Here is a 27,422-nt window from a genome sequence, read left to right as displayed (position 1 = left end):
GTTATTGATCAGAGAGTGATGAGTAAAATGTTTTTATTGTTTGGGTGTGCTATGGCACGGGGTGATTAAGTGGGATGGGGAACACGAAGATGTTTATCAAGGTATGTTCTTTTTTTTCAACACTTTCTGGATGGAGCCAATTTTTTTTTTTTGCTCACAACTTTTCAAAATTTGGAAAATACTTGCTCACAAAGAACAGCTACTGCTGGTGTGCATGAAAAATGTTTTGCTATGTGCAACAAATGAGAGTAAAGGATTATGGTTATCCTAACCCTAAATAAATAGATATAAATATAAGTAACAAAAGTCAAGCTCTGTAATGGGAATCAAAACTCAGACCAAAAATTAAAAGACCAATGCTCTACTGACTGAACTAGCCATGGGTGTGGCAAACCTTTGCTTTGACATAATCCAGAGGAGAATCGACATCTACAAAACTACCTTGTCACTCCAACGATTCACCATATTTTCACCTGATTGCTGATTATTGCTGATCCTGGTAAACCGAAGCAACAGGAGGGTTAAATCCAGTTGTAATGCTAAACTGAATGTTATTGACGTTTTGATGGTTTGCTTTGACCCTCTGATATCCAGGCTGCTCAGAGGAAACTTTGCCAAGCGAGCACCAACGTCAAACACTGGAATGTTCAGATGAACAGACTGATGCGACCAATTGGGCCGGGTGGTGAGTTTTCCCTGCAATGCATTTGTGCACACATTTAGACATTACAGACAAGCAATGCATATGGATTAAAATGTGTTTCTATGTAGATTTTGTGTTTTTGCTTTGGTGGGCTCTAGGTATTCATTTTCTGTATGAATCTGCATTCGAAGCACAAACTGTGAGGGAACATGACAGCTGTATATATAAAAATGCATAAACTATAGAGGGAAAAATTGTACTAATTAATCAGGCTTCACATTATGCACTGGGCTTTCCACCCCTTTTTTATCCTTAACGTACAAATATCCACACTAAAAACCCTGATTTAACATGATTGTCTCTGTTCTATAAATGTCCAGATAAAAGACCTTTGTTGGGAAGCTCCCTGTCATCCTTCCAGATTCCGAGCCAGAGAGATCCTGGTCTGCATCTCAGAAGGATATCGGGATCCGAGGATCGAAACGAGGAATGTAAAGAAAATGTCACCGATGGCCGCAGTTGCGATGCAGATTTAGAGAGACGCAACTCCCACACTTCCAATGGAGACCCAAACTTCCCCTAAATGCATGAGTCATACAAGATGCACTTCCAACCAACTGTTGGTATTTTGACTGGACGGGTAGGTCCTTTAAAACTGAAGTGAGTGTTCATCAAATGTTTGATATTCTGATTTCTTTTTTCAGTGTTTTTAAATATTTTAATGATACATGCATTTTTAACCAGTGAGATCTAATATTGACACAAAGCACACCTCAGTGCCTTGTATAAACAGAACTGAGAGCAATTGCATCACTGTCATGTTAAAATGCAGAAGATGTACATGCAGAAAAGCCAATAATGCTCATCAGCATTTCATATTTAGGTGTAGGAGGTGGCTTGAATTTTCTGTGTATAAAGATATAGTTTATATATATCGATCGTATCATTTCCTTGATACAACATATCACTTACAAACCCCAATTCCAGTGAAGTTGGGACGCTGTGTAAAACATAAATAAAAACAAAATACAATGATTTGCAAATCCTTTTCAACCTATATTCGATTGAATACACAAAGACAATGACAGGATATTTGATGTTCAAACTGATAAATGTCATTTAAACGGATCTATCTTTGAATTTGATGCCTGCAACATGTTCAAAAACGGCTATTAGAGTGGCATGTTTACTCGTGGTGCAACAATACGAATCTGTATTGAATCGTTCAATACAGTGGTCACTTTTCAGTACGCAGTAAATGACAGTACGTCATTTTATATTTACTGGATGAACCTCTGACGATGAGGAGCTGTGCTAAACTACTCTGCCTTATGCCTTATTGTTGAGCGCAATGTATTATGCTGCTCCTCTCTCATTCATTTCGACCAAGGAAGGGTGCGTTTGTAAATTCACGAGTCTGACCTCAGACGGCTGGACGTCGAGAGCTATGCAGCTACTTGACTGTTGGGGCACTATATGACTGCAGAATTAGAGATGAAAAGCAACGTCCTTCAAACACACCCCCTCGACAGTCACACTACTGATGATATAAAGGTCTGACAGAAGCTGTGGAGGTTAGTGACCAAGTGACCAAATGTACAGGAATACTGTATCTAAATTAATTAGACTATGGTAGGAAAGTCTGTTTCAGTACTCATACATTATATAACTTCAATAAACACTTGGGAAAATACTTTTTCGAATGCCAATTCCTGCCTAATTTTGACATTAAAAAAAAAAATTGTTTCTTGATAGTTTCTTCCATAATATTCTAGTTTTTAGAGATAGTGAATTTTGGTTTTCATGTATAGGCTCCAGCATGCTCGCGACCCTAGGGAGGATAAGCGGTACAGAAAATGGATGGACGGATTTGCTGTAAACTATAAATCATGACCCAAAATGCACGACTCCAATTCAAATGGACAGTTTCAAAAAGAGAGGTTTAATAAACGGGCAGAGGTCGGTACGCAGGCCATCCGAAAAGGCAACAGTATCCAAAAACCGTGAGGCAAAAAGGCAAGGTCAATAATCAGAACAGGGTCTAGTCTTACTATGAGTCGGTGACGTGGAAACAAGGAATGCTAGAACTTGACCAGAAAGAATGAGACACGAGGTTAAATGCATGGGGTAATTAGGGTAAACGAGGCACAGGTGGGGAAGATGCTCTCAGGAGCAGGTGTGTACAAGACAGGGGGAAGACAACAACCATAACACACACCCATGACAGACGTTGTGTTAAACATAAATAAAGACAGAATACAATGATTTGCAAATCATGTTCGACCTATATTTAATTGAATACACTAAAAAGACAATATATTTAATGTTCAAACTGATAAACTTTATTGTTTTTAGCAAATAATCATTAACTTTAATCATTAAGCTGGGACAGGGTCATGTTTACCACTGTGTTAGATCACCTTTTCTTTTAACAACATTCAATAAACGTTTGGGAACTGAGGACACTAATTGTTGAAGCTTTGTAGTTAGAGTTCTTTCCCATTCTTGCTTGATGTACAGCTTCAGCTGTTCAACAGTCCAGGGTCTCCGTTGTCGTATTTTACGCTTCATAATGCGCCACACATTTTCAATGGGAGACAGGTCTGGACTGCAGGCATGAAAGTACCCATGCCATTGGCACTAACACAGCCCCATACCATCACAGATGCTGGCTTTTGAACTTTCCGTCCATAACATTCCGGATGGTTCTTTTCCTCTTTGGCCCGGAGGACACGACGTCCACAATTTCCAGAAGCAATTTGAAATGAACACTTTTCCACTTTGCATCAGATGAGCTCAGGCCCAGAGAAGCCGGCGGCGTTTCTGGGTGTTGTTGATAAATGGCTTTTGCTTTGCATTATAGACTTTTAAATTGCACTTACGGATGTAGCGCCGAACTGTATTTATTGACATTGGTTTTGTTCCTGAGAACCATGTGGTGATATCCTTTACACGTTGATGTCGGTTTTTGATGCAGTGCCGCCCGAGGGATCGAAGGTCACGGGCATTCAATGTTGGTTTTCGGCCTTGCTGCTTACATGCATTGATTTCTCCAGATTTTCTGAACCTTTTGATGATATTATGGACCATAGATGATGAAATCCCAAAATTCCTTGCAATTTTACGTTGAGGAACATTGTCCTTAAACTGTTCGACTATTTTCTCACAAAGAGTTGAACCTCACCCCATCTTTGCTTGTGAATGACTGAGCAATTCAGGGAAGCTCCTTTTATACCCAATCCTGGCACCCACCTGTTCACAATTAGCCTGTTCACCTGTGGGATGTTCCAAACAGCTGTTTGATGAGCATTCCTCAACTTTCTCTTTTTTGCCACCTGTTCCAGCTTTTTTGGAACGTGTTGCAGCCATAAAATTCTAAGTTAATGATTATTTGCTAAAATCAATAAAGTTTATCAGTTTGAACATTAAATATCTTGTCTTTGTAGTATAATCAATTAAATATAGGTTGAACATGATTTGCAAATCATTGTCTTCTGTTTTTATGTTTAATGTCCCAACTTCATTGGAATTGGGGTTGTATAACTATACCTGTGAGTACTTGACAATGCCAGTAATATACTGCAGATAATGCTATCACGGCTGCTAGGCTAGTTATGGTATAAATGTTATTTTCTAAGAAGCTATTAATTTGTAAAATTAATTAATTTGTTGCTAAAAATCCACCACAGATGATGGGTGATTTCTCCATCAGATACATTTGTTTTTTTATTGATATAATTTATTATTTTTACATGTTGGTAATTTCAATAAAATACGTTTAAAAAAGGCAGAACATTTCATTTTGTATCGAAAATATATCAAACAGTGATTCTTAAGTGTCATCGCTTCACCTCTACTGTTTACCTCTGGGTTATGTCACCTTTTCTTTTAACAACACTCAATAAGTGTTTGGGAACTGAGGACACTCATTGTCGGAGCTTTGTCGGTGGAATTCTTTCCCATTCTTGCTTGATTTACAACTTCAGTTGCTCAACAGTCCGGGGTCTCCGTTGTCATAGTTTGCACTTCATAATGCACCGCACATTTTCAATGGGAGATAGGTCTGGTCTCCAGCAGGCATGCCAGTCTAGTACTCACACTCTTGTACTACGAAGCCACGCTGTTGTAACACGTGCAGAACGTGGCTTGGCATTGTGTTGCTGAAACAAGTAGGGAGGTCCCTGAAAAAGGTGTTGCTTAGATGGCAGCATACTGTACTTCGCTCCAATACCTGAATGTACCTTTGAGCAGTTAATGTTGCCTTCACAGATGTGCAAGTTATCAATGCCATGGGCACTAACACACACCCAGACCATCACAGATGCTGGCCTTTGAACTTTGCGCTGATAACAATCTTTTTCCTCTTTAGCCCGGAGGGCACGGCATCTATGATTTCCAAAAACTATTTAAAATGTGGACTCATCAGACCACAGCACACCTTTCCACTTTGTATCAGTCCATCTCACATGAAATTGGGCCCAGAGAGACCGGTGGCGTTTCTGGGTGTTGTTCATATAAAGCTTTCGCTTTGCATGGTAGAGTTTTGACCCACATTTGTACATGAAGTGACGAACTGTGTTATACCTGGATCACACTACAAGACAAATTTGATCTTTCACGATTGTGCTATGTCAGACTACTGCCATAAAATCTTGCCGTATCTCGGTCAGACAGTGACAACACTATATGAGGTGTATTCCGATACCTCCGTAACCTATCTTTTACGATCACTGGACTTTATCTTGTCAAATCAAACACTGTCGGGAAGGCAGGACCAGAAAACCTGTTACCTTTCACCACAACCGGATACAACCATTACCATGGCGACAACAAGTTGGGGGAAAAAAAGAGGAAAAAAAACAGGCGGTGCCACCGGGTGCTCGGGAGATGACACTTTGGACTATCCATTTAAGGATTGGTTGAGCTATGTTCATATAATTTTAATACGATAAGGCTTGCAAGCAGGCAACATAACGTTATGTACCCTTGAAAGCTAGTGCTAGCACTAACGTTTGTACGTTAACATGCCGCCGTTCTGTCGACTCATGCTCTGAAGCTTCGGTAACATTGGTTTGTGGGTGTGAATAAGTGTTAACAACGGCGGCTAAGTATGTTGACAACTGCAAATACGGCAGGTGATGCGCCGGGCACAATTCGCAATCCTATTGGTTGATGTCAAGGTACGCTGTCAGACAGTTGTTTAATATGAACACCTACACGGACGATATAAAAAAAATTTTTTTTTTAAAAACATGCTAGACTTTTCATTTTGGCGTCGTAGGGTTATCGTAGGGCCAAATTGTTGGTTGTGGATTATGTCACACTACAAGAGGTTTTGTCGTTCCTGACAAAATATGTCCGGCCCAATCTAGGAAATCGCCCACGATAGCTAATCGGGCCAATATTGGGGATAAACTAAACTAAAACTTAACTGACAATGGTTTTTTGAAGTGTTCCTGAGCCCACGTGGAAATATCCTTTACACCTGTGGGTCCCAACCTTTTTAGTCTTGTGTACCCTCTGAACATTTTTGTCAAACCATGAGTACCCCCTCACTCATATGTACTGTACTCTTCAAAAATGCCGCTTGAACAACACAACTGCTTATTGTATGAAAATCATTTTATTTCATCTCCTTAATTTGAACATTAAATTCTCAAGCATTGTTTTCTTTGTCAAATTAAACATAAAAAATATGTTGCCTTTAAAATAAATAATATAAATAAATAAAAAATATGAAGCAAAAATAAATAAAGCTGCCTTTGTTATACATAACTAAACATTTACCGAGTGTTATATGAACCCTCGCCTGAATCCAGAGCAACTGGACATTTCAGCCATTTATCCATATTTGCCTGTTTGCAGCTGTTTTGATTTGGCAAGGCTGTGCTACAGGCTATTGTCTTCCTAGGTAAACTACATGTAGCGCACACATACCATTTTATTGACAGGCTTATGAAATGACTGAGAATATTTACTTATCATCTTCGAACAACCCACATAGGGTTGGGAGGGTTACTTTAAAAATGTATTCCCATACATTTACTAGCTATCGCTTTCAAAATGTAGTTAGTAATGTTATCTAAGTACCATAATACTGAAGTAGAATCATGTGTAACTATGACATGATAATGATAAATTATAATTCATTATATTAGTATATTCTTTCCAAAGGTGCTATTGATTTGAAAATCTCACCAGATGTTGGGAACAACCCAAGTAATCTATACATAAAAAGAAAGAAGAGCAAATAAGATTATTAAGTTGTGTGTAATAATGTGAAATGACACAGGGGGAAAGTATTGAACACGCAAACTGGTATTTATTTAATACTTTGTAAAAAAGCCTTTCTTTGCAATGACAGCTTCAAAACACATCCTGTATGACAAAACAGGTCGCACGCATTGCGCTGGTGTGATTTTGGGGGCATTCTGTCACGGTGCGAAGTCGGATGTGAGTTGGATCAGACCCAAGAGCAGATTGAGACGGAGGGAGTAGATTTAGAATGGTTGGCTCAGGGTAATGATATCCAAGGTGAGGTGGTGAGCCGTCGGGACAAGGAGCAAGCGGGAAGCAGGAACGGGAGCAGGTGGGGTAGCTTGGTGGCGTGGCTGGTATAGTCAGCGAGACGAGGAAGGCACAGAAGGAACACTGGAGACAGAGAAGAACACAATCGGGTGAGTACAGATGCCGGTCGAAGGAAAGTTACTTTCATATCACAAAACCTGGAAGTACGAGAGTCGGCCGGTGAGTCACAAAGTGTCAATACTCAGGTGACTGCTTCCCGGAACTGACAGGCTTATATGCAGGCAGTAATGAGTGCTGATTGAAGACAGATGCTCAGCCAAGGTGATGCTGATTACTAGGGAGAGAGAGGGAGAGAGAGAGAGAGGCAAGGCGCAGAGCACGCCCAAGCGCCAAAGGAGAAACTGCAGGTCACAGATCATGACAGTACCCATCCCCCAACGGGCACCTCCAGACATCCTACCAGGCTTCTCAGGGTGAGTGGCATAGAAGTCCCTCATAAGAGAGTTGTCCAAAATCATCTTGCGCTAAATCCAGGCGCGTTCCTCAGGGCCAAATCCTTCCCAGTCTTCTAGGAACTGAAATCCCTTGCCCCGGGGCCACACATCAAGGATGCGCGACACCGTAAAGGCAGGATGTTATCGATGACACGGGGAGTGGAGGTGTCATGGTCGGAGGGCTAAGGGCACGGGTGCAGACCAGTTCAAGCAGAGACACATTGAATGTCTAATGGATGGGATTGGCGGAGTTTTAGTTGAACAGAGGTGGTATTGATGAGTTTAGTGATAGGAAATGGACCAATGTAGCGAGGGGCGAGCTTACGGGATTCCGTTTGGACTGGGAGGTCACGGGAGGAGAGCCAAACCATCTGACCCACCTTGTATTCCGGAGTAGGGAAACATTGAAGATCCCCAGCCGCTTATTTTTCTCCGTAGACCTTTTTTGAGACCATATGCAACCATATTACTGTAGAGCGCAAAATTTATGTTTTGCACTAAAACGCCCAGTACGGTACAAAGTTATTGTAAATATATATAAAAAAAAGCTTGAAAATGTTTGAAAGTTTCACATTTTATTCAAACTTACCACATGGGTGTGCTTGGTCATGGTGACATTGTTGACGTACAGTACTCATCGTAGGTGAGTCAGTTTCATGAACCGCAAGGAATGACTGTGTTTCTTAGTTTCAAATCTGTTGCCAAAGGTGAACGGCTTGACAAAAAAACTGTTACTGTACCAAAAATAGCACGTTCCAGACTTCAAAGACTTGTGTTTTGTATTCCTCAGAACCATGCCATTCTCTCTCTGCTAACGCTCTATGCACAATAGACAATAGATAGATAGAACCATCATCTCATAGCCGCCATGTCAATGCCCCACATTCAACATGGCTGCCACGTAGGCACGGGAGGTACGTCTTTTGGAATGGGATCTAATATTGTATACAGTATCATATTGTATACAGTATCTGTTACCCGGAAATACGCCAGTCCTATTATCTGCCTGCATTGCGCCACAGTGCCAGCAAACAACAGCGGCCAAGTGTGGAAGCTGACAGACTTTTTCAACGACAGTGACAAATGGAAACTATTTTTGGACACATCCTTCAGTCCCGATGGTCCATTTTATCCGATATCCGTTATAGCGGGGTCTTTTTTATTGAGATTCCGCTATATATATATATATATATATATATATATATATATATATTCACACATACGTACACACACACACACATACACAGCGGCTGGAATAAGTATTTAACACGTCACTGTTTTTCTCACTAAATATATTTCCAAAGGTGCTATTGACCTGAACATTTCACCAGATGTTGGGAACATCCCAAGTAATCCATACATACAAAGAAAGTAGAACAAATAAGATCAGAAATTAAGTTGTGTGTAATAATGTGAAATGACATACGGAAAAAGTATTGAACACATGACGAAAGGGAGGTGCAAAAAGTCATGGAAAGCCAAGATATCTCAAATTTATCAAAAATCAAACAGCAATCCAGCCCCTTGTCAGTGCAAATGAATATCAGCTGGTTCAGTCCTTGTTGATGGCCTACAAAAAGGCCCCAATGCTAAGGTGTGAGTTAAGACACATCTCATGATGAGTAAGAGTAAAGAGCTGTCTCAAGACCATCTCAAAGTAATTGTCCCAAAACATAACGATGGCATTGGTTACAGGCGCATATCTAAGCTTCTGAATGTGTGCGCACAGTTGGGGCCATAATACGTAAGTGGAAAGCCAATCATACCACCATAAATTTACATGGATCAGGTGCCCCTCGAAGGATTTCTGACAGAGGAGTACAAAGAATAATCAGAAGAGTTGTCCAAGAGCCAATGACCACCTGTGGGGAGCTTAGAAAGGACCTGGAATTAGCAGGTACTGTTGTCACAAGGAAAACATAGAGTAATGTACGCCGCTGCTATGGCCTGTATGCACACTCACCACGCAAGGCCCCATTGCTGGAAAGAAAAAATATGTCAAAGGTTGTTTAAAGTTTGCTGAACAACATTTGGATAAGCCAGTTAAATACTGGGAGAATATTGTCTGGTCTGATGATAGCAAAATATAACTGTTTGGATGCCATAATGTACCCTGCGTTTGGAGGAGACATGCCACTGCACATCACCCTAAAAACACTATACCAACAGTGGAGTTCGGAGGTGGGAATATGATGGTGTGGGGCTGCTTTTCAGCAAAGGGTACTGGTAAACTTCACATTATTGAATGAAGGATGAATGGGAAAATGTACAGACACATTATTGACAAAAGTCTGCTGCCATCTATGAGGATGATGGAAATTAAGAGGGTGGACATTTCAGCAGGATAATGATAATAATATCCAAAACATACTGCCAAGAAAGCTCTCTATTGGTTTCAAATAAAAAAATAACAAAGCTGCTAGAATGGCCCAGCCAATCACCTGACTTGAATCCAATCAAAAAATCTATGGAAAGAACTCTAAGTCAAGGTCCATAAAAGAAGCCCACGGAACCTTCAAGATCTGAAGACTGCTTGTGTGGAGGAATGGGCCAAAATCACACTAGAGCAATGCATGTGACTAGTTTCTCCATAATACTATAATAATAATATCCATAATAAATAAATACCAGTTGGCAAGTTCAATACTTTTCCCCCTGTGTCATTTCACACAACTTCATTTCTCAGCGTATTTGTTCTACTTTCTTTGTTGTGTGTGTTTTCTTTTTAGGATTGTTGTTGTTTGAGGACAACGACAATTTGACGTGACGTCACATTGTGGGCGGTACTCCAACCCATGAGGGTGTAAACGAAGTAAAACTGGGAAAAACAAGGAGACAGTCGTTCGGGGATTATCGCGTAACTTGGATGACACACACCGGTGATATGGTTTCCCGGCAAGGTGTCTGTGTATATAATTTCCCCTTTCGGACTCTCCTTGTTGGGTCAACATGGACGCTTTCCAAATGACGAAGGAAGGCCCGAGTCGTTGTTGAGTTTTGAGCTAGCCGTGTGACGTTAGCTCGCCCGGCTAGCGGCTTCATACAACTTGTCAACAGCAGAGGCGATCGATATCCCAAGCGCATATCGGAACTGTTTTGGACACGCGCCTCCTGTACAAGCCCTACCTGCCGCGGGTTGTCGCCGCTCCGACGGCTAGTGAAGCAGCAGCACTTTAGAAAGAGGTAAGTGGTGTTGGCAGGTATGCGTTTAAAGGCACCCACGGGAATGTGGGTAAGCCACGCTAACACAGTTGCGCCTATCAAGGTTATAAGCTAACTTGCTAAGTTAGCATGTCGTGCCGATAGTCTTCGACGGATTCCCTAAACGCCGCGTAAAGTGCAGTGTTGTTGTACTTCATTTGACTGCTCAAATGCTGGATTCAGTTTTATAACCCAATAGTTATGTATCGATAATCATAACGTATCGTAATATCACTACCAGATAGTTCTTACAATTCGGCAGCGGACTAGTGCGTTTATTAGAAACGCCACATTCCCACAGTGTATTATCACTTTTTATTGTTTGTAAATAATTTCCATTAAGTTTACGTTGAATTTGTTTGCATTGCGAAGAAGCGGTGACGACGTTATATAGGTTTAATCCACGAGGGGGCCTCGGGGCACTACCCCGCCCCCCTTCTAAAAAAAAAAAAAAAAAAAAAAAAAAAAAAAAAAAACCCAATCACACTCGCCCTCCTGCGATTAACACAGGAGCTCAGTGTATATGTACACAGTGCATGCACCATGTCCCTTTGTACACGGTGCACCCTTGCATGAAAGCCAAGCAAACAACAATGCAGATGGCTCCAGACAGACGTCCACAAGGTTTGAAGATAGCAGAGAACAGAATGAACTTCCCACCCACGATTTAGCATGTAACTGTTTCTCTTGGGAATTAGATGCAATTAGATGTCTTCATTAGCCTCCTTGTCATAATATTTTTTTACTGGGCCTTACTTAATTGTTTTTATGTACAAAACGTTATGAAGGCCACACTCGAAAGAATGAAACTATACTAGAAATCAACTTTAACATTACAACAATAACTTTTATTTCCAGAGAAATACAGTATATGACCACACTAAATTCTTATTTTTTTTCTATTGGTGTTGAATTGTGACTTTAATCTTTTAATTTAAAAAAAAAATGTAAGAAATGGGACTTTCTTCCCCTAAGATGAGAACGTTCTTTAAAAACAGAAGCTATTCATTCATTCATCTTCCATTCCACTTATCCTCACTAGGGTCGCGGGCGTGCTTATCCGAGGTCGGGTTGCGGGGGCAGTAGCTTTGGCAGGGAAGCCCAGACTTCCCTCTCTCCAGTTTGTCCTGGGTCGTCCCCGTGGTCTCCTCCCGGTGGGATGTGCACGGAATACCTCAGCGGGGAGGCGTCCAGCAGGCATCCTAATCAGATGCCCGAGCCACCTCATTTGGCTCCTCTCAATGCAGAGGAGCAGCGGCTCTACTCTGAGCCCCTCCCAGATGACCGAGCTTCTCACCCTATCTCTATTCTCTTTGCATTCCATAGTTTTAGGCACATACGTTTTGTCAGCAACACATTCCCTATTTGTTTTGTAAGTGTGGGACAACATTACATAGTGTATATTTCTTGTGGTGTAGGAGAATTAGGGTTGCAATGTCAAGGAAAAATTGCCGAGTATTACAGTTCAGAGAGTAAACTACTGTACTATTTTAATTTGGGCTGCTATAGAGAGGTGCATTTTTGTCCTTGATGTGAACAGAGATCTGAATGTAATCCACTTTATCAATTTCGCAACAAGTTGGCCATGATGGCAACGTGACAAGAGGGAGGCCCACTGAGTGCGCTTCAACAGAAACCATGGAGGGCTTACAGCAAACTGCTCCTGAGCAGCAGCACAAAAGGGTCAACGGCTACTGCCAGCCAAGTCCACCCCAGGATTCGGCTGATGTTAGGTGGCCGGGGTCCCAGGGAGAATCTCGGGGCTCGGATAGCTGCGGGGGAGCGAGTGGATCGCAACACACGGACCTGGATGACTCCAAAGGCCCTGAGAGCGACGGTGAAGTCAAGGAGGAGCTGGAGGATGTGACCCGTGACAGAGGCGAACAGGAGACAAGAGAGAGTGCAGATGAAGAAAACAATCGCAGCAGTGCAACATCCAGCTACACCGGTGAGACTTCCCCTCCCTCATGCTCTTGTTACATCCTCAGTGGATATGCGGTGCTGTACTATTGGTCCTTTTCCCAAAGCAGACCTTTCCCACACACCGTCGCCCTCGCTGTCCGAGCAGCTGCGTCTGGGGCGAGAAGACAGCGCAACCTCTGGTATAAGTGTGGAGTGTAAGGTCTGTGGGGACAAGGCGTCAGGTTTCCACTACGGTGTACATGCCTGTGAGGGTTGTAAGGTAATGTGTGTGTGTGTCTGCCTTTTGAAGATCAGAAAGCACTCTTGTGTGAGTTTCTTATGTTCTTTTCCACCCCAACTCAGGGCTTTTTCAGACGAACTGTGCGTATGAAATTGGAATATGAGCGCTGTGAGCGTTCCTGCAAGATTCAGAAGAAGAATCGCAACAAGTGCCAATATTGTCGTTTCCAGAAGTGCCTTTCTTTGGGAATGTCTCACGATGGTGAGTGAGGAAGATATTTTACTTCAGAGATTACAGTGGTATCACTTCAACTTGGTCGACTGTCAAAGCCAAATTTCCCAATTGATGTCAATTATGTTTGGCATAATTAGTTCCAGAATCCAAATTGTTACCCACCATAAAACCTTTATTTAGCGTACGAGCAGTACTTTAAGTATTTCTTTAATTGAATCATAAATTAGTTCCTCATCCATCCATCCGTTTACGATAGCACTTGTCCTCATTAGGTTGACGGGCAATCTGGAGCCTATGCTAGCTGGCATTTGACGCCTGCCAATCGCAGGGCTCATATAGACAAACAGGCATTTAGACTCACCTATGGACAATTTACAGTCTTCAATTAACCTAATGTGCATGTTTTGGGAATGTTTGAGGAAGCCAGAGTACCCAAAGATACATCTCTTGACTTTGAAGCAGACTTGCTAACTGCTAGGCTACTGTGTGGCCTCTTAACCAATCCATCCATTTTCTGAGCCGCTTCTCCTCACTAGGGTCGCGGGCGTGCTGGAGCCTATCCCAGCTGTCATCGGGCAGGAGGCGGGGTACAGCCTGAACTGGTTGCCAGCCAATCGTAGAAACAAACAACCATTCGCACTCACAGTCATGCCTACGGGCAATTTAGAGTCTCCAATTAATGCATGTTTTTGGGATGTGGGAGGAAACCGGAGTGCCCGGAGAAAACCCACGCAGGCACGGGGAGAACATGCAAACTCCACACAGGCGGACTGTGGATAGAACCCGGGTCCTCAGAACTGTGAGGCTGACGCTCTAACCAGTCGGCCACCGTGCCGCCACCTCTTAACCAATCCTTTGTTCAGAAAAAGCTGCTAGATATTAGCTGAGGATCCGATGAAGCCCACAGCAATAAAACCAAAACAGAAAGTAACAACTTATCAAAATAGAAGAAGTAACAGTGCTAAAGATGGCTTAAAATAATGACCCCTTTCAACAAAACTTCCTTTGAACTGTGTAGTGAATGAGGGTGGGGGTACTTGATGATTGATTTATAAACATCCTCATTTTTTAACAATAACTGTGACACAAGTATGGCATGAAATCAAACATTGATATATGTAAAATGTCCTCTTTCATCAGAATCTAATATTTTCCATTCCATTTTCCATACTGCTTATCCTCACTAGGGTCTTTTTTCTTCTAGTTTTATGCATAACATAGTTTCAAATGAGTCTGACATGGTTTAAGTTTGACATCTATGTGGTTTGTCGATTGAATGCAAAAGTCAATAAAAAGCATAATGCTTGCATAACGATTTAGATTTGAAACCGCTGACATAGTTTCACCAATTAATATTCAAGCTTTGTGGTTGGTACCCACCAGGGTTATAATAGTTACGGATTTTCCATTATAGTTAGTTTTTATTTCGATTTGCCATTTTTTTTCCTTCCAAATTTAGTTAGTTTTAAGTTTTCAGAGCAGGTTTGTTAGCTTTTATTATTTTTTGTTTAAAAAAAAATGCTTTGCTTTAGTTTTTATTAGTTTTAGTGTTTTAGCTTTTTTATACAGGGTATTTGTTGAGTGTGAGATATTTACAAAAATAATAATAATAATTTAAAGGATTTATTGTATTAACTTTCTTACAGATGAATGACCATCCACAAATAAAATACAGGTGCTGTGTTAAGAGTTTACAAAATTTGAAGTGCAATGAGGGAAGTGCATAATACTGCTTCTAAGGTTAGAGTAGTTGGTTCACGTTTGTAAAGCCATTCATGAGACACATGCTGTTGCAGTAGTATGGCCTTTTTAAAAATGTTTTTATATTTTTCACTTAAATAGCATGTTCATTATTGCAAACAAATAACAAATTAAAGTCCTTATTTGCATGTTTTCCTTACCCTGCTGCTAAATTGCAAACTCCTCAAGTGGACTTTCACATTTGTGTCAATATTAGACAGACAGACAGACAGATGAAAAATGCTTGTGGTTTATTACCTGAAACTTAAGCCTGGTTGTACTACCGTAATTTCTCGTGTATAATGCGCACTCATGTATAATATGCACCCCCAAAGTAGACCAAAACATTCTGGAAAACCCTTGTACCTATGTATTATGCATTTTGACAATGCATGATTTTGCTTCTACCCATATGATTAAAACATGAAATATTATCTGTATTGTATCAGTTTTTTTCAATAATTATTCTGAAGTTAAGCACTTTATTTGAACATGTAATACTTTTTTAAAAATGTAGTTGATCTTATTTTGAAATTCACAGCCCAACTTTTATTTAGTAAATTAGAAAACACACAGTGGTGCTCATCAGTTTGATTACCCAGCAGGAATTTGTAAGATGTGTACAATTCCTTAAAGAAAACATGAAGAACGAGGTGAAACTATCCATCCATCAATTTTCTGAGCTGGTTCTCCTCACTTAGGGTCACGGGCGTGCTGGAGCCTAGCCCAGCTATCATTGGGCAGGAGGCGGGGTACACCCTGAACTGGTTGCCAGCCAATCGCAGGGCACATACAAACAAACAACCATTCACACGCACGGGCACTTTAGAGTTGTCAATGAACCTACCGCGCATGTTTTTGGGATGTGGGAGGAAACCGGAGTGCCCGGAAAAAACCCACGCAAGCACGGGGAGAACATGCAAACTCCACACAGGCGGGAACGGGGATTGAACTCCAGTCCTCAGAACTGTGAGGCAGACACTCTAACCAGTCGTCCACCGTGCGGCCGAGGATAATTCATTCTTTTTTTAATGTACCATTATGTGAAAAGAACAATTTTCATTGTACAGTGTTTTTTAGAGTTGTCAATGAACCTACCACGCATGTTTTTGGGATGTGGGAGGAAACCGGAGTGCCCGGAGAAAACCCACGCAAGCACGGGGAGAACATGCAAACTCCACACAGGTGGGGCCGGGGACTGAGACGCTCTAACCAATCGTCCACCGTACCGCCCGAGGCAAAACTAATTTAATTTAATTTTAATGGGATTCAAATTAAATGGTCAAGCATTTTAGAAAACCATTATCATTAAACAAACATAACCATAAAGACAATAATGATGGTTGTTGTTCAGTCATCATATCATATCATATTTAAAAAAACAAAACAAAGAAACCCCAGTATTTCACAAATTCTGCCAGGGTATGTAACCTTATGAGTGCAACTTTACATCTATGCAGTCATACGTACCCCTGTCATATTGGAAAGAAAATGTAGGCAACACCTTTTTTATAACCACTGGGTGGCGGTGACATATTAGAATGAAAGTGCACACCTTTCTCATAACCTCTAGATGGCGGCATTTATAAACTGTGAAAGTTTTTTTTCCATTCACCCCTATACGTATGTATAGTGCGCACGATTGACTTTTGACCATTTTTTGGGGGTGGGGGGTGCGCATTATACACGAGAAATTACAGTCTGTACTAATTGTTCATACATGAACCAAAAAAGGATACACTTGTTTATTACCTCGTGTTGTGTTTCGGGCTGAATTGAGTGACACACGAGGGGTCAACTGGTGAGTGGCGAGCGCCGGGGGAGCCCGGGGCCCTCGCCGAAAAGTGACATCATCGGGCAGCGCCTTTTTATTGGCTGCTGCCCAATGACCTCGTTTCTAGGCGACACACAGTAAAAGAACTACAATTCCCAAAAGACTGTTCGACCTTCCTTGCTCCGAAAGGCCGTACCGAAGTAAATACATTTCAAATCAACCCAAAAAGCTCACCTATGAAATTAATTAACAAAGACTAACACTAAAGACATTTTTGCTATAGTTATAGCTAGTTTCGGTTAGTTTTGTAAATTTAAAATGTACTTTATTATTTATAGTTAAAAAAACCCGTTTTATTTCATTTCGTTAACTGAAATGTTTTTTCAATTTTAGTTTTAGTTATTTTGTTAGTTTTTGTTTACTCTAATAACCTTGGTACCAATTCACCCAACTCAGCTGAATGGCAGCACAGCAATTTTGTGTTTTAAGTGAGCGAGTCTCAACCACTGCCAAGCCATATGAATACAGTCTATAAAGTATACACATGTTCTGTTTTACAACAATACTTAACTGTATTCATAATTTATGATGTACCAGTGGATGAAATAGCGAAGCTTGGATTCATTGTCACCAGCAATGATCGTCGCGGCAGGTTCAATTCACGAGTGAGAGCGAATGACGAGCATAACCTCAAAATATTGCCCCTCTATTTCTATTTTCATCTACATCCCTTCTCGGCTCACATTCTCAATTAGTAGGCCAACAATCCAATGCTTGCTCGTCGCCAGCTGCAAGGGTCTCAGGGCGGAGGGGCTGTAATGGAGAGTCGAACAGGGAAGAAAAAAAAAAAGCACACACACATGAGAAAGGCGCTTCAGGGACCTCCTACAACAGGGCTGTTTCCCTGCAGAGTAACATACCCCGGCCGTGGCCGCTTCAAAGTGCACCTTTGCTGGATGTGGCCGCACTTAAGAGGACCGAGGTGGGAGGGGCATATCAGTGTGGCGCAAATGAAGCAAATGCGCGTTCAGTGTGTATACAGCGGCTGAAATAAGGATTAAACACGTCACCATTTTTCTCACTATATATACTTCCAAGGGTGCTCTTGTCTTGAAAATTTCACAAGATGTTAGGAACAACCCAAATAATCCATACATACAAAGAAAGTAGAACAAATAAAATCTGAAATTAAGTTGTGTGTAAAAATGTGAAATGACAAAGGGAATAAGTATTGAACACATAAAGAAAGGGAGGTGCAAAATGGCATGGAAAGCCAAGACAACACCTAAAATCTATCAATAATCAAACGGAAATCCAGCCCCTTGTCACTGCAAACGAATATCAGCTGGTTCAGTCCTTACTGATGGCCTACAAAAAGGTCTCATTGCCAAGGTGTGAGTCAATACACATCTCATTATGGGTAAGAGCAGAGAGCTGTCGCAAGACCATTACCAACTAATTGTTGCGAAACATAATGATGGCATTGGTTACAGGCGCATATCTAAGCTTCTGAACATTCCAGTGAGCATGGTTGGGGCCATAATTCGCAAGTGGAAAGCCAGTCATTCCACCATAAATTTGCCTCAATCAGGTGCTCCTCGCAAGATTCCTGACAGAGGAGTGTAAAGAATAATCAGAAGAGTTGTCCAAGAGCCAAGGACCACCTGTGGAGAACTTCAAAAGACTTGGACTTAGCAGGTACTGTTGTCACAAGGGCGGCACGGTGGCCGACTGGTTAGAGCGTCAGCCTCACAGTTCTGAGGACCCGGGTTCAATTCCCGGCCCCGCATGTGTGGAGTTTGAATGTTCTCCCCGTGCCTGCGTGGGTTTTCTCCGGGCACTCCGGTTTCCTCCCACATCCCAAAAACATGCATTAATTGGAGACTCTAAATTGCCCGTAGGCATGACTGTGAGTGCGAATGGTTGTTTGTTTCTACGATTGGCTGGCAACCAGTTCAGGGTGTACCCCGCCTCCTGCCCGATTACAGCTGGGATAGGCTCCCGCATGCCCCCGACCCTAGTGAGGAGAAGCGGCTCAGAAAATGGATGGATGGATGTTGTCACAAGGAAAACGGTGAGTAATGTACTCCGCCGCTATGGCCTGTATGCACACTCACCACGCAAGACCCCATTGCTGAAAAAAGAAGCATGTCAAAGGTTGTTTAAAGTTTGCTGAACAACATTTGGACAAGCCAGTTAAATACTGGGAGAATATAGTGTGGTCTGATGAGTGCAAAATTTACCTCTTTGGATGCCATAATGCACACGACATTTGGAGGAGAAATGGCAGTGCACATCCCAACAGTGAAGTTCGGAGGTGGGAACATGATGGTTTCAGCAGGATAATGATCCAAAACATACTGCCAAGGAAGCTCTCAATTAGTTTCAAAGAAAAAAGAATGAAGCTGCCAGAATGGCCCAGCCAATCGCCTGAGTTGAATCCAATCGAAAATCTATGGAAAGAACTGAAACTCAAGTTCCATAAAAGAGGCCCACAGAACCTTCAAGATTTGAAGACTGCTTGTGTGGAGGAATGGGCCAAAATCACACCAAAGCAATGCATGCGACTAGTTTCTCGATACAGGAGGCGTCTTGAAGCTGTCATTGCAAAGAAAGGCTTTTGTACAATGTATTAAATAAATACCAGTTGCCGTGTTCAATAATTGTTCCCTCTGTCATTTCATATTATTACACACAACTTAATTTCTGGTCTTATTTGTTCTACTTTTTTTGTATGTCTGAATTACTTTGGTTGTTCCCAACATCTGGTGAAATCTTCAGGACAATACCACCTTTGGAAGTGTATTTAGGGAGAAAAACGGTGTGTTAAATACTTATTTCAGCTGCTGTAAATAACCCCTCGATCAAACTTGCTCGGGATGAGTCCCAAAGCTGAATTGAAAAATGCGACATCTCTGCAGCGAGATTTTGAGACTTTTTTGTCATTCCGATTGAAGATCTCTGGTCAACTGTTTACATGAGATGTGATCTTTTTCAATTTTGTGTTGTTTTCTACATTTAATCAGAACAGCCATGTCATTTATTATATATTATTGGTCAGTTCTCTATTCAGCACAGTAGTTGGGATTGTTCTTATGTAAAAAAATTAAAAAAGTGCTTGATATAAACAACTTATAAGAAAAACATAAACAAAGCTCTGTTGCATGCGAGCTCTGTCAGGAGCCGCCATATTTGGTGCGTAAATGATGAACTCATGAACTCCCGCATTTACGTCGAGACGGAGCATGCGCAGACAGCGTGCTTCCCGGCTCTATTCCGAATGACGGTTTACATGGCGAAAATTTACTTCTGATCGGTTTGGCAAAAGGAATATTTCACCCCTGTGAAACCGAATGAAATTCCATTCAGATTCGGCCTGCTTATTCCGATTGAGGTTTTTATATGTAGCATTTCCATTCATTTTGGGGTTCTAAACCGATTATAATCGGTATCAAAGGCTCCATGTAAAAGCCCCTTATGAATATTTGGCCGCCCCAGGCCTCTACGCTTGCAGATGCCATGATATGGAGCAATCAGATCTGTTTTCCGTATTTAAATTGGGGAAGATGAGTGATTCAATCAGAGCAAAGTTCATTTACATGTTGCATAATTGTGAGAAACCCAAGTGTCTCAAATGCCAGGCAGAAAAGACCAACTAGAATAGGACATTTTGGGCATTTCCAACCAAACTTTTCACACAAACCAGCTAAAAGGATATCGAAGAAGTGCGAAACGCAAACGCAGCAGTCTCCATTTTCACATATTGCTTTTTTGTCAAACATCACAAACAGATGGACGCAACACAGCACACCTGTCACAGACGATTCAAAGTAGTCCTTCTTTAAACAAAAAGCAGCTTGATGAGCTGAGTCCTGTCAAGCCATTGGCAGGGAAATAAAACAGGAAGTAGAATCCTACCAAAATCAAAGCTGCAACAGTGCTAAAACATGGCTTAACAGAATCAGTCACCCACATGACTACATGTCATAATCCCCAAATATCATGACACTAAAACCCTGGATATGAGTACTGCTTAGAACGTGAGTGTGCTGTTTTCACACTATCTTCCTATGACTATTCTTCTTGTCTTACCACCAGTCAGAAAACTGTACTGGAAACCCAAAGATAAAAACATCCGTCCATCCATTTTCTGAGCCGCTTATCCTCACAAGGGTCGCGGGAGTGTTGGAGCCTATCCCAGCTATCATCGGGCAGGAGGCAGGGTACACCTTGAACTGGTTGCCAGCCAATCGCAGGGCACATACAAACAACCAACCATTCACACTCACATTCACACCTACGGGCAATTTAGAGTCATCAATTAACCTACCATGCATGTTTTTGGGATGCGGGAAGAAACCGGAGTGCCCGGGGAAAACCCACGCATCCACGGGGAGAACATACAAACTCCACACAAGCGGGGCCAAGGATTGAACCCTGGTCCTCAGAACTGTGAGGCAGACGCTCTAACCAGTCATCTATTGTTGCGCAAGATAAAAAAAATTCTCAAAAATTATCGTTTTTTTTCTTGTATTAAGAGAATGTATTTCACTCTTAATTGTGCCCCTTTTGAGGCATTCCAATCCCTGGCCTACTACCTGCTGACTTTCATTGCACACCAGCATAGACACCAACCTCCTATGTATGTATGTATTTATGTCTGAGTATTGTTGTTAAGATTCACTTGTTATTCAGTTGAAAATGTCAGAATATGAAAAATAATGTGTTTTGTATTTGCTCAGCGATCAGATATGGCCGAATGCCTGAGGCAGAGAGGAAGAAGCTGGTGGCGGGCCTGCTTGCAGAGGAACTAAACCTCGGCAAACCGGGCGGCTCCGACTTAAAGACCTTGGCCAAGCAAGTCAACACAGCCTACTTGAAGAATCTTAGTATGACCAAGAAGAGGGCCCGCAGCATCCTGATGGGAAAGACCAGCAGCACCTCAGTAATACTCTGTTTTTTCTAGCTATTGACCAGACATTTTATCTTGTTTAGAGTGGTACCTTGAAGCTGGACCACGATCCTTTCTGTGATGCTGGTCCGACTTTAATTTGCGCTACTTTCAAAGCAAAATTTCCCACTGAGGTCAATTATATTTGGAATATACAACCCCAATTCCAATGAAGTTGGGACGTTGTGTTAAACATGAATAAAAACAGAATACAATGATTTGCCAATCATGTTCAACCTATATTTAATTGAATACATTACAAAGACAAGATATTTAATGTTCAAACTGATAAACTTTGTTTTTATCAAATAATCATTAACTTATAATTTTATGCCCGCAACACGTTCCAAAAAAGCTGGGACAGGTGGCAAAAAAGACTGAGAAAGCTGAGGAATGCTCATCAAACACCTGTTTGGAACATCCCACAGGTGAACAGGCTAATTGGGAACAGGTGGGTGCCATGATTGGGTATAAAAGAAGCTTCCCTGAATTGCTCAGTCATTCACAAGCAAAGATGGGGCGAGGTTCACCTCTTTGTAAACAAGTGCGTCAGGAAAATAGTCGAACAGTTTAAGGACAAGGTTCCTCAACGTACAATTGCAAGGAATTTACGGATTTCATCATCTATGGTCCATAATATCATCAAAAGGTTCAGAGAATCTGGAGAAATCACTGCATGTAAGCGGCAAGGCCGAAAACCAACATTGAATGCCCGTGACCTTCGATCCCTCAGGTGGCACTGCATCAAAAACCGACATCAATGTGTAAAGGATATCACCACATGGTTCTCAGGAACACTTCAGAAAACCAATGCCAGTAAATACAATTCGGTGCTACATCCATAAGTGCAACTTGAAACTCTACTATGCAAAGCAAAAGCCATTTATCAACAACACCCAGAAACGCCGCCGGCTTCTCTGGGCCTGAGCTCATCTAAGATGGACTGATGCAAAGTGGAAAAGTGTTCTGTGGTCCGACGAGTCCACATTTCAAATTGTTTTTGGAAATTGTGGGACGTCGTGTCCTCCAGGCCAAAGAGGAAAAGAACCATCTGGACTGCGATGGACGCAAAGTTCAAAAGCCAGCATGTGATGGTATGGGGCTGTGTTAATGCCAATGGCATGGGTAACTTACAGATCTGTGAAGGCATCATTAATGGTGAAAGGTACATTCAGGTTTTGGAGAAACATATGCTGCCATCCCACCATCTTTTTCATGAACGCCCCTGCTTATTTCAACAAGACAATGTCAAACACCATTCTGCAAGTGTTACAACAGCGTGGCTTCATAGTACAAGAGTGCGGGTACTCGACTGGCCTGCCTGCAGTCCAGACCTGTCTCCCATTGAAAATGTGTGGCGCATTATGAACTGTAAAATACGACAACGGAGACCACGGACTGTAGAACAGCTGAAGCTGTACATCAAGCAAGAATGGGAAAGAACTCCAACTACAAAGCTTCAACAATTAGTGTCTTCAGTTCCCAAATGTTTATTGAATGTTTTTAAAAGAAAAGGTGATGTAATATAGTGGTAAACATGACGTGTTGCAGCCATAAAATTCTAAGTTAATAATTATTTGCTAAAAACAATCAAGTTTATCAATTTGAACATTAAATATCTTGTCTTTGTAGTGTATTCAATTAAGTATAGGTCAAACTTGATTTGCAAATCATTGTATTCTGTTTTTATTTATGTTTAACGCAACGTCCCAACTTCATTGGAATTGGGGTTGTAGTTCAAGTGTCCGAATTTACTAGGGGTGTGCATCTCTGATAAAAGACGATTCGATATTTATCTCGATACATCAAATGTGATGCGATTCAAGGACGGTCCATTTTAAAGTTGACCACTTTGATTTAGTTCGATTCAATGGGCTTATGATTCGATTAATTACTGTTCGATTCGGTTATCATTTTCATATAAAATCCGAATTTCTTCCACACTTTGGACTTTTAAATTTGCCGGGGAGTTGTGAATCCTGTCCAAGTCTGCATTTTCCCTCACAAATTCATCGCGCTTTTTGATGTAACTGCAACAAGTCTCGCGAGAGTTTTAAGAGAGCAGGAGAAGTTCAAAGGAGGCAGCTGCGTCAGAAACATCAAACCAATTTTTTACTTTTTGACCGGGCAAGCAGCCGGTTCAAGCTATATCGAGTTTGAAGCGATGCGATTCATTAGTCTGTGTATCAATGCACTCGCATCTTTTAAATCAAAAATGGTATTCCGATTCAAATCGTTTTTTATTACACACCTACAACTTACCTTTTTTTTTGTCACAAACTGTTGCTTGGTCGTTTTTTGTTTTGTTTATTTGTATTGCCAGCCAAAATTAGAATTACGTGTGAGCTAAATATGTCGCTTGAGTGAAGTAAAAAAAGAAAAATTGAGCAGTTAAGGTACTGTAATGCCCTCGCATACAAGCAAGGAGAGCCAAAGTCGCTAAGGCACTTTCAGCTGTTTATTGGATGAAACAGTCAAAAACACACATGCAAAATGAGACCACTCGCAAGGAGCTGCTGCAGCCGCTCCTGCTATTTTTCAATCCAGCCATCCATTTTCTTTACCGCTTATCCTCTCTAGGATCGCGGGCTGCTGGAGCCTATCCCAGCTATCTTCGGGCGGGAGGCGCGGTACACCCTGAACCGGTCGCCAGCCAATCGCAGGGCACATATAACCAAACAACCATTCACTCACATTCACACCTACGGGCAATTTAGAGTATTCAATCAACCTACTACGCATGTTTTTGGGATGTGGGAGGAAACCGGAGTGGCCGGAGAAAACCCACCCAGGCACGGGGAGAACATGCAAACTCCACACAGGCGGGGCTGGGATTTGAACCCAGGTCCCCAGAACTGTGAGGCAGATGTGCTAACCAGTCATCCACCGTGCCGGCCCTGCTATTTTTCTTTATTAAAAATATTTTGGGGGGCAGGAATGGATAAATGGCATTTCCATAATAGAGAGTGACGCTTTGTGTGAAGCAATGTCTATATATGTATCATATCATGTATTGTTAGTTAAGTAATTTCATGTTCACATGTGCAGTTAAAAACAAGTTTGGGAAGTTCCCTGGGACATGGGTTTATTAAAGCCTGGATAAAAATGGTTGGGTTATGTCAGAAAAATCATGCGAGTGACTTGCTGTGGGTACTACCCCGACAGGAAAAAGCGGTAAGTCACTTCGTTCATGAGATATAGACTCCAAGCTAATTTGATGCATGCTAATAGTTGGAGAGGGGTTGCTAATTGTTTGTGATGACTAATGCTAACCTCATATACACTGTGGAGTCATGCTTTGTATTTTTAGCTTTTTATGCAGCTAATTTAAGTTTCTGTTTAGCACTTACTGTGGCTATGTATGTCTGCAATAGACATTGCTAATACATTAACTTTGGCTTCACTTTTTTGTAGTTTCACTCTGTCAATCTGCCTGCATACATTTATTTATAAGGCAGGGGGATAACTGCACTTTCATTCTGAAGTTTCCCTTTAGTTGGTAATGTGTGATGAGTCAGTTGAGCCTGTCAAGATTTCCAGATGAAAATTTAAAATTTCTCAATACGTTGTTTTATCAAAGGTAAATACGTATACAATTTATAGATCTGCTGTGATCTGTAAGGTGGATGTGTAAATGAAAACACTGATTCATAATGTTGAAATTGTACTAATTTTTGTTTCGACAATCTGCTGGGGTGGCCGCTTTAAAGTGTGTTGTTGTCGGTAACGTTTAAGTAACTTTTTAACTTTGTCATGCGAGCATTAGCAGGGGTTAAACAGCCTTATAAGTTATAAAAAATAAACACTCTTTAAGCATTGGAATTACTAGCCAAAGACTAATTAGGTGTATTTTTCCACCCACCAGTTTGGTGAAATTCCAAACCTTGTGGATTGGACCTTCAAGGTACTGCTGCCTCTTGAGTGTCTTGACACTTCTCTTCTTTCACCATCAGCCATTTGTGATCTATGATGTGGACACGCTCTGGAAGGCTGAAAGTGGTTTGGTGTGGAGCCAGTTGCTTCCAGGTGCTCCCCTGACCAAGGAGATCGGGGTGCATGTGTTCTACCGGTGCCAGTGCACCACTGTGGAGACTGTGCGCGAGCTCACCGAGTTTGCCAAGAGCATTCCGGGGTTTGTTGACCTCTTCCTGAATGACCAGGTTAGTCGCTGCTTCGTGCTATGACAATTGGTGATGTCGCTGTGGAAGAAGGACATCATGTGTCTGTGTGTCTCCGTTGCTGTAGGTGACATTGCTGAAGTACGGCGTGCATGAGGCTATTTTTGCGATGTTGCCATCTCTCATGAACAAAGATGGTCTGCTGGTGGCCAATGGGAAAGGCTTTGTGACCAGAGAGTTCCTGCGTAGCTTAAGAAAGCCTTTCAGTGAGATCATGGAGCCCAAGTTTGAGTTTGCCGTGAAGTTCAATGCCCTGGAGCTGGACGACAGTGACCTGGCCCTCTTCGTAGCCGCCATCATCCTGTGCGGAGGTGCGAGGGAAATGTCTCTGTGCTCCTTGTGCTTGCTCAACTGTGACTGACGCTCATGTCTCTCCAGATCGCCCAGGCTTGATGAATGTGAAGCAGGTGGAGCAGAGCCAGGACAACATTTTGCAGGCCTTGGACCTCCACCTGCAGGTGAACCACTCAGACTCAGTCTACCTCTTCCCCAAGCTGCTGCAGAAGATGGCCGACCTCCGCCAGCTGGTCACAGAGAACGCTCAACTTGTGCAGAAGATCAAAAAGACAGAGTCTGAGACCTCGCTCCACCCTCTTCTGCAAGAGATCTACAAAGACATGTATTAAACTGCTCTGAGCAATACTGTTACAGACTGAATACACACTTATCAGAACAATACACTGTTCAATTAAAAACTGTTCTACTTGAGGTCATGGTTGTCTAACAGCACACATCTGGAATAGGTCTCCCCTGTTTCCCACAAAGGTCACGTCATATAAGAAAACACTATGCTTTCTTACCAAAGCTGCTTTCCAGGGGAAACATTTCACGTTAGATTTTCACATACACTTACACGGTGCTGTGGAGAAGAGCCATCAGTGTGGGCGTGGTGCATTCTGAAGATCACTGTGTGTTTGGGTCGAGTGATTGGACAAAGCTGATAATGTGCAGGTTGCTTTTTGTTTACATCCTTGTTTTCAATGAGTGACCTCCAACTTTACCGTTTGGCCCTGTGGACCCCACTTTGGCTCAGGTGCCTGTGCAATAGCATATCCATTCGTCAGGCAGTGCGGAGAGCTAAGCCATTGAGACATGCAATACAAATATCGTTGGAGTTGGGCAGAATCCTTGCATCTCCAAAACCATTACTTTTCAGGAAAACAAAAGGACAGCATATTTGTTGAGCCATTTAAATTGCATCATCAAAGACAGAAAACCAACATTTTAGATTGGTCAATACTTTGGAAAAAATAACAGACCACATGGGGCCTGACAAATTGTATCGATTTGTGACAAAATATGAAGTTGACCAAATTTGGACATAGGAGGTTTCTGCCCGACAGTGACAATATGCTTATGACCCGCTCAAGCACAAAGGATGCATCCTTGTTTTTAGTTTGACACATTAACTTTTTTTCTTCTTCCTTGTAATTATGTCTAATTATTTGTAATTGTTGATTTTATTTGTCAAACATGAAATTCATCCCATCGTATATATTGGACTGACTATTTGTTATTTCTTGCCTTCCTGTTTGG

The 27,422-nt window shown here is 41.8% G+C and overlaps 2 protein-coding genes across 4 annotated transcripts in view; both read left to right on the top strand.

Annotated features, from left to right (window-relative positions):
- Positions 1 to 4,839, top strand: part of LOC133411211 (differentially expressed in FDCP 6 homolog) — a 41,871-nt gene extending 37,032 nt beyond the window's left edge. The window contains exons 10-11 of one of the 2 annotated variants that reach the window (XM_061693275.1): positions 595 to 685; positions 1,024 to 4,839. In XM_061693275.1, the coding sequence (XP_061549259.1) occupies positions 595 to 685; positions 1,024 to 1,226 (294 nt within the window). In that variant the 3' untranslated portion in view covers positions 1,227 to 4,839. The remainder of the gene's footprint in view (positions 1 to 594; positions 686 to 1,023) is intronic. The other variant, XM_061693265.1, reaches the window with a different exon arrangement.
- Positions 4,840 to 9,714: 4,875 nt separating this feature from the next.
- Positions 9,715 to 27,379, top strand: ppardb (peroxisome proliferator-activated receptor delta b). 2 transcript variants are annotated; one of them, XM_061693205.1, is made up of 8 exons: positions 9,715 to 10,848; positions 12,446 to 12,814; positions 12,894 to 13,048; positions 13,132 to 13,270; positions 21,500 to 21,702; positions 25,662 to 25,868; positions 25,954 to 26,197; positions 26,265 to 27,379. In XM_061693205.1, exons 2-8 carry the CDS (start codon positions 12,505 to 12,507, stop codon positions 26,510 to 26,512), a joined length of 1,506 nt encoding a protein of 501 aa, XP_061549189.1. In that variant the 5' UTR covers positions 9,715 to 10,848; positions 12,446 to 12,504; the 3' UTR covers positions 26,513 to 27,379. The 2 variants fall into 2 exon arrangements, with proteins under 2 accessions (XP_061549189.1, XP_061549197.1); XM_061693213.1 differs by having other exon boundaries at positions 9,836 to 10,848; positions 12,897 to 13,048.
- The last annotated feature ends 43 nt before the right edge of the window (positions 27,380 to 27,422 follow it).

The sequence above is a fragment of the Phycodurus eques genome, chromosome 1, assembly GCF_024500275.1.
Source record: "Phycodurus eques isolate BA_2022a chromosome 1, UOR_Pequ_1.1, whole genome shotgun sequence".
NCBI lineage: Eukaryota > Metazoa > Chordata > Actinopteri > Syngnathiformes > Syngnathidae > Phycodurus > Phycodurus eques.
This window is presented reverse-complemented; position numbering and strand designations above follow the sequence as displayed.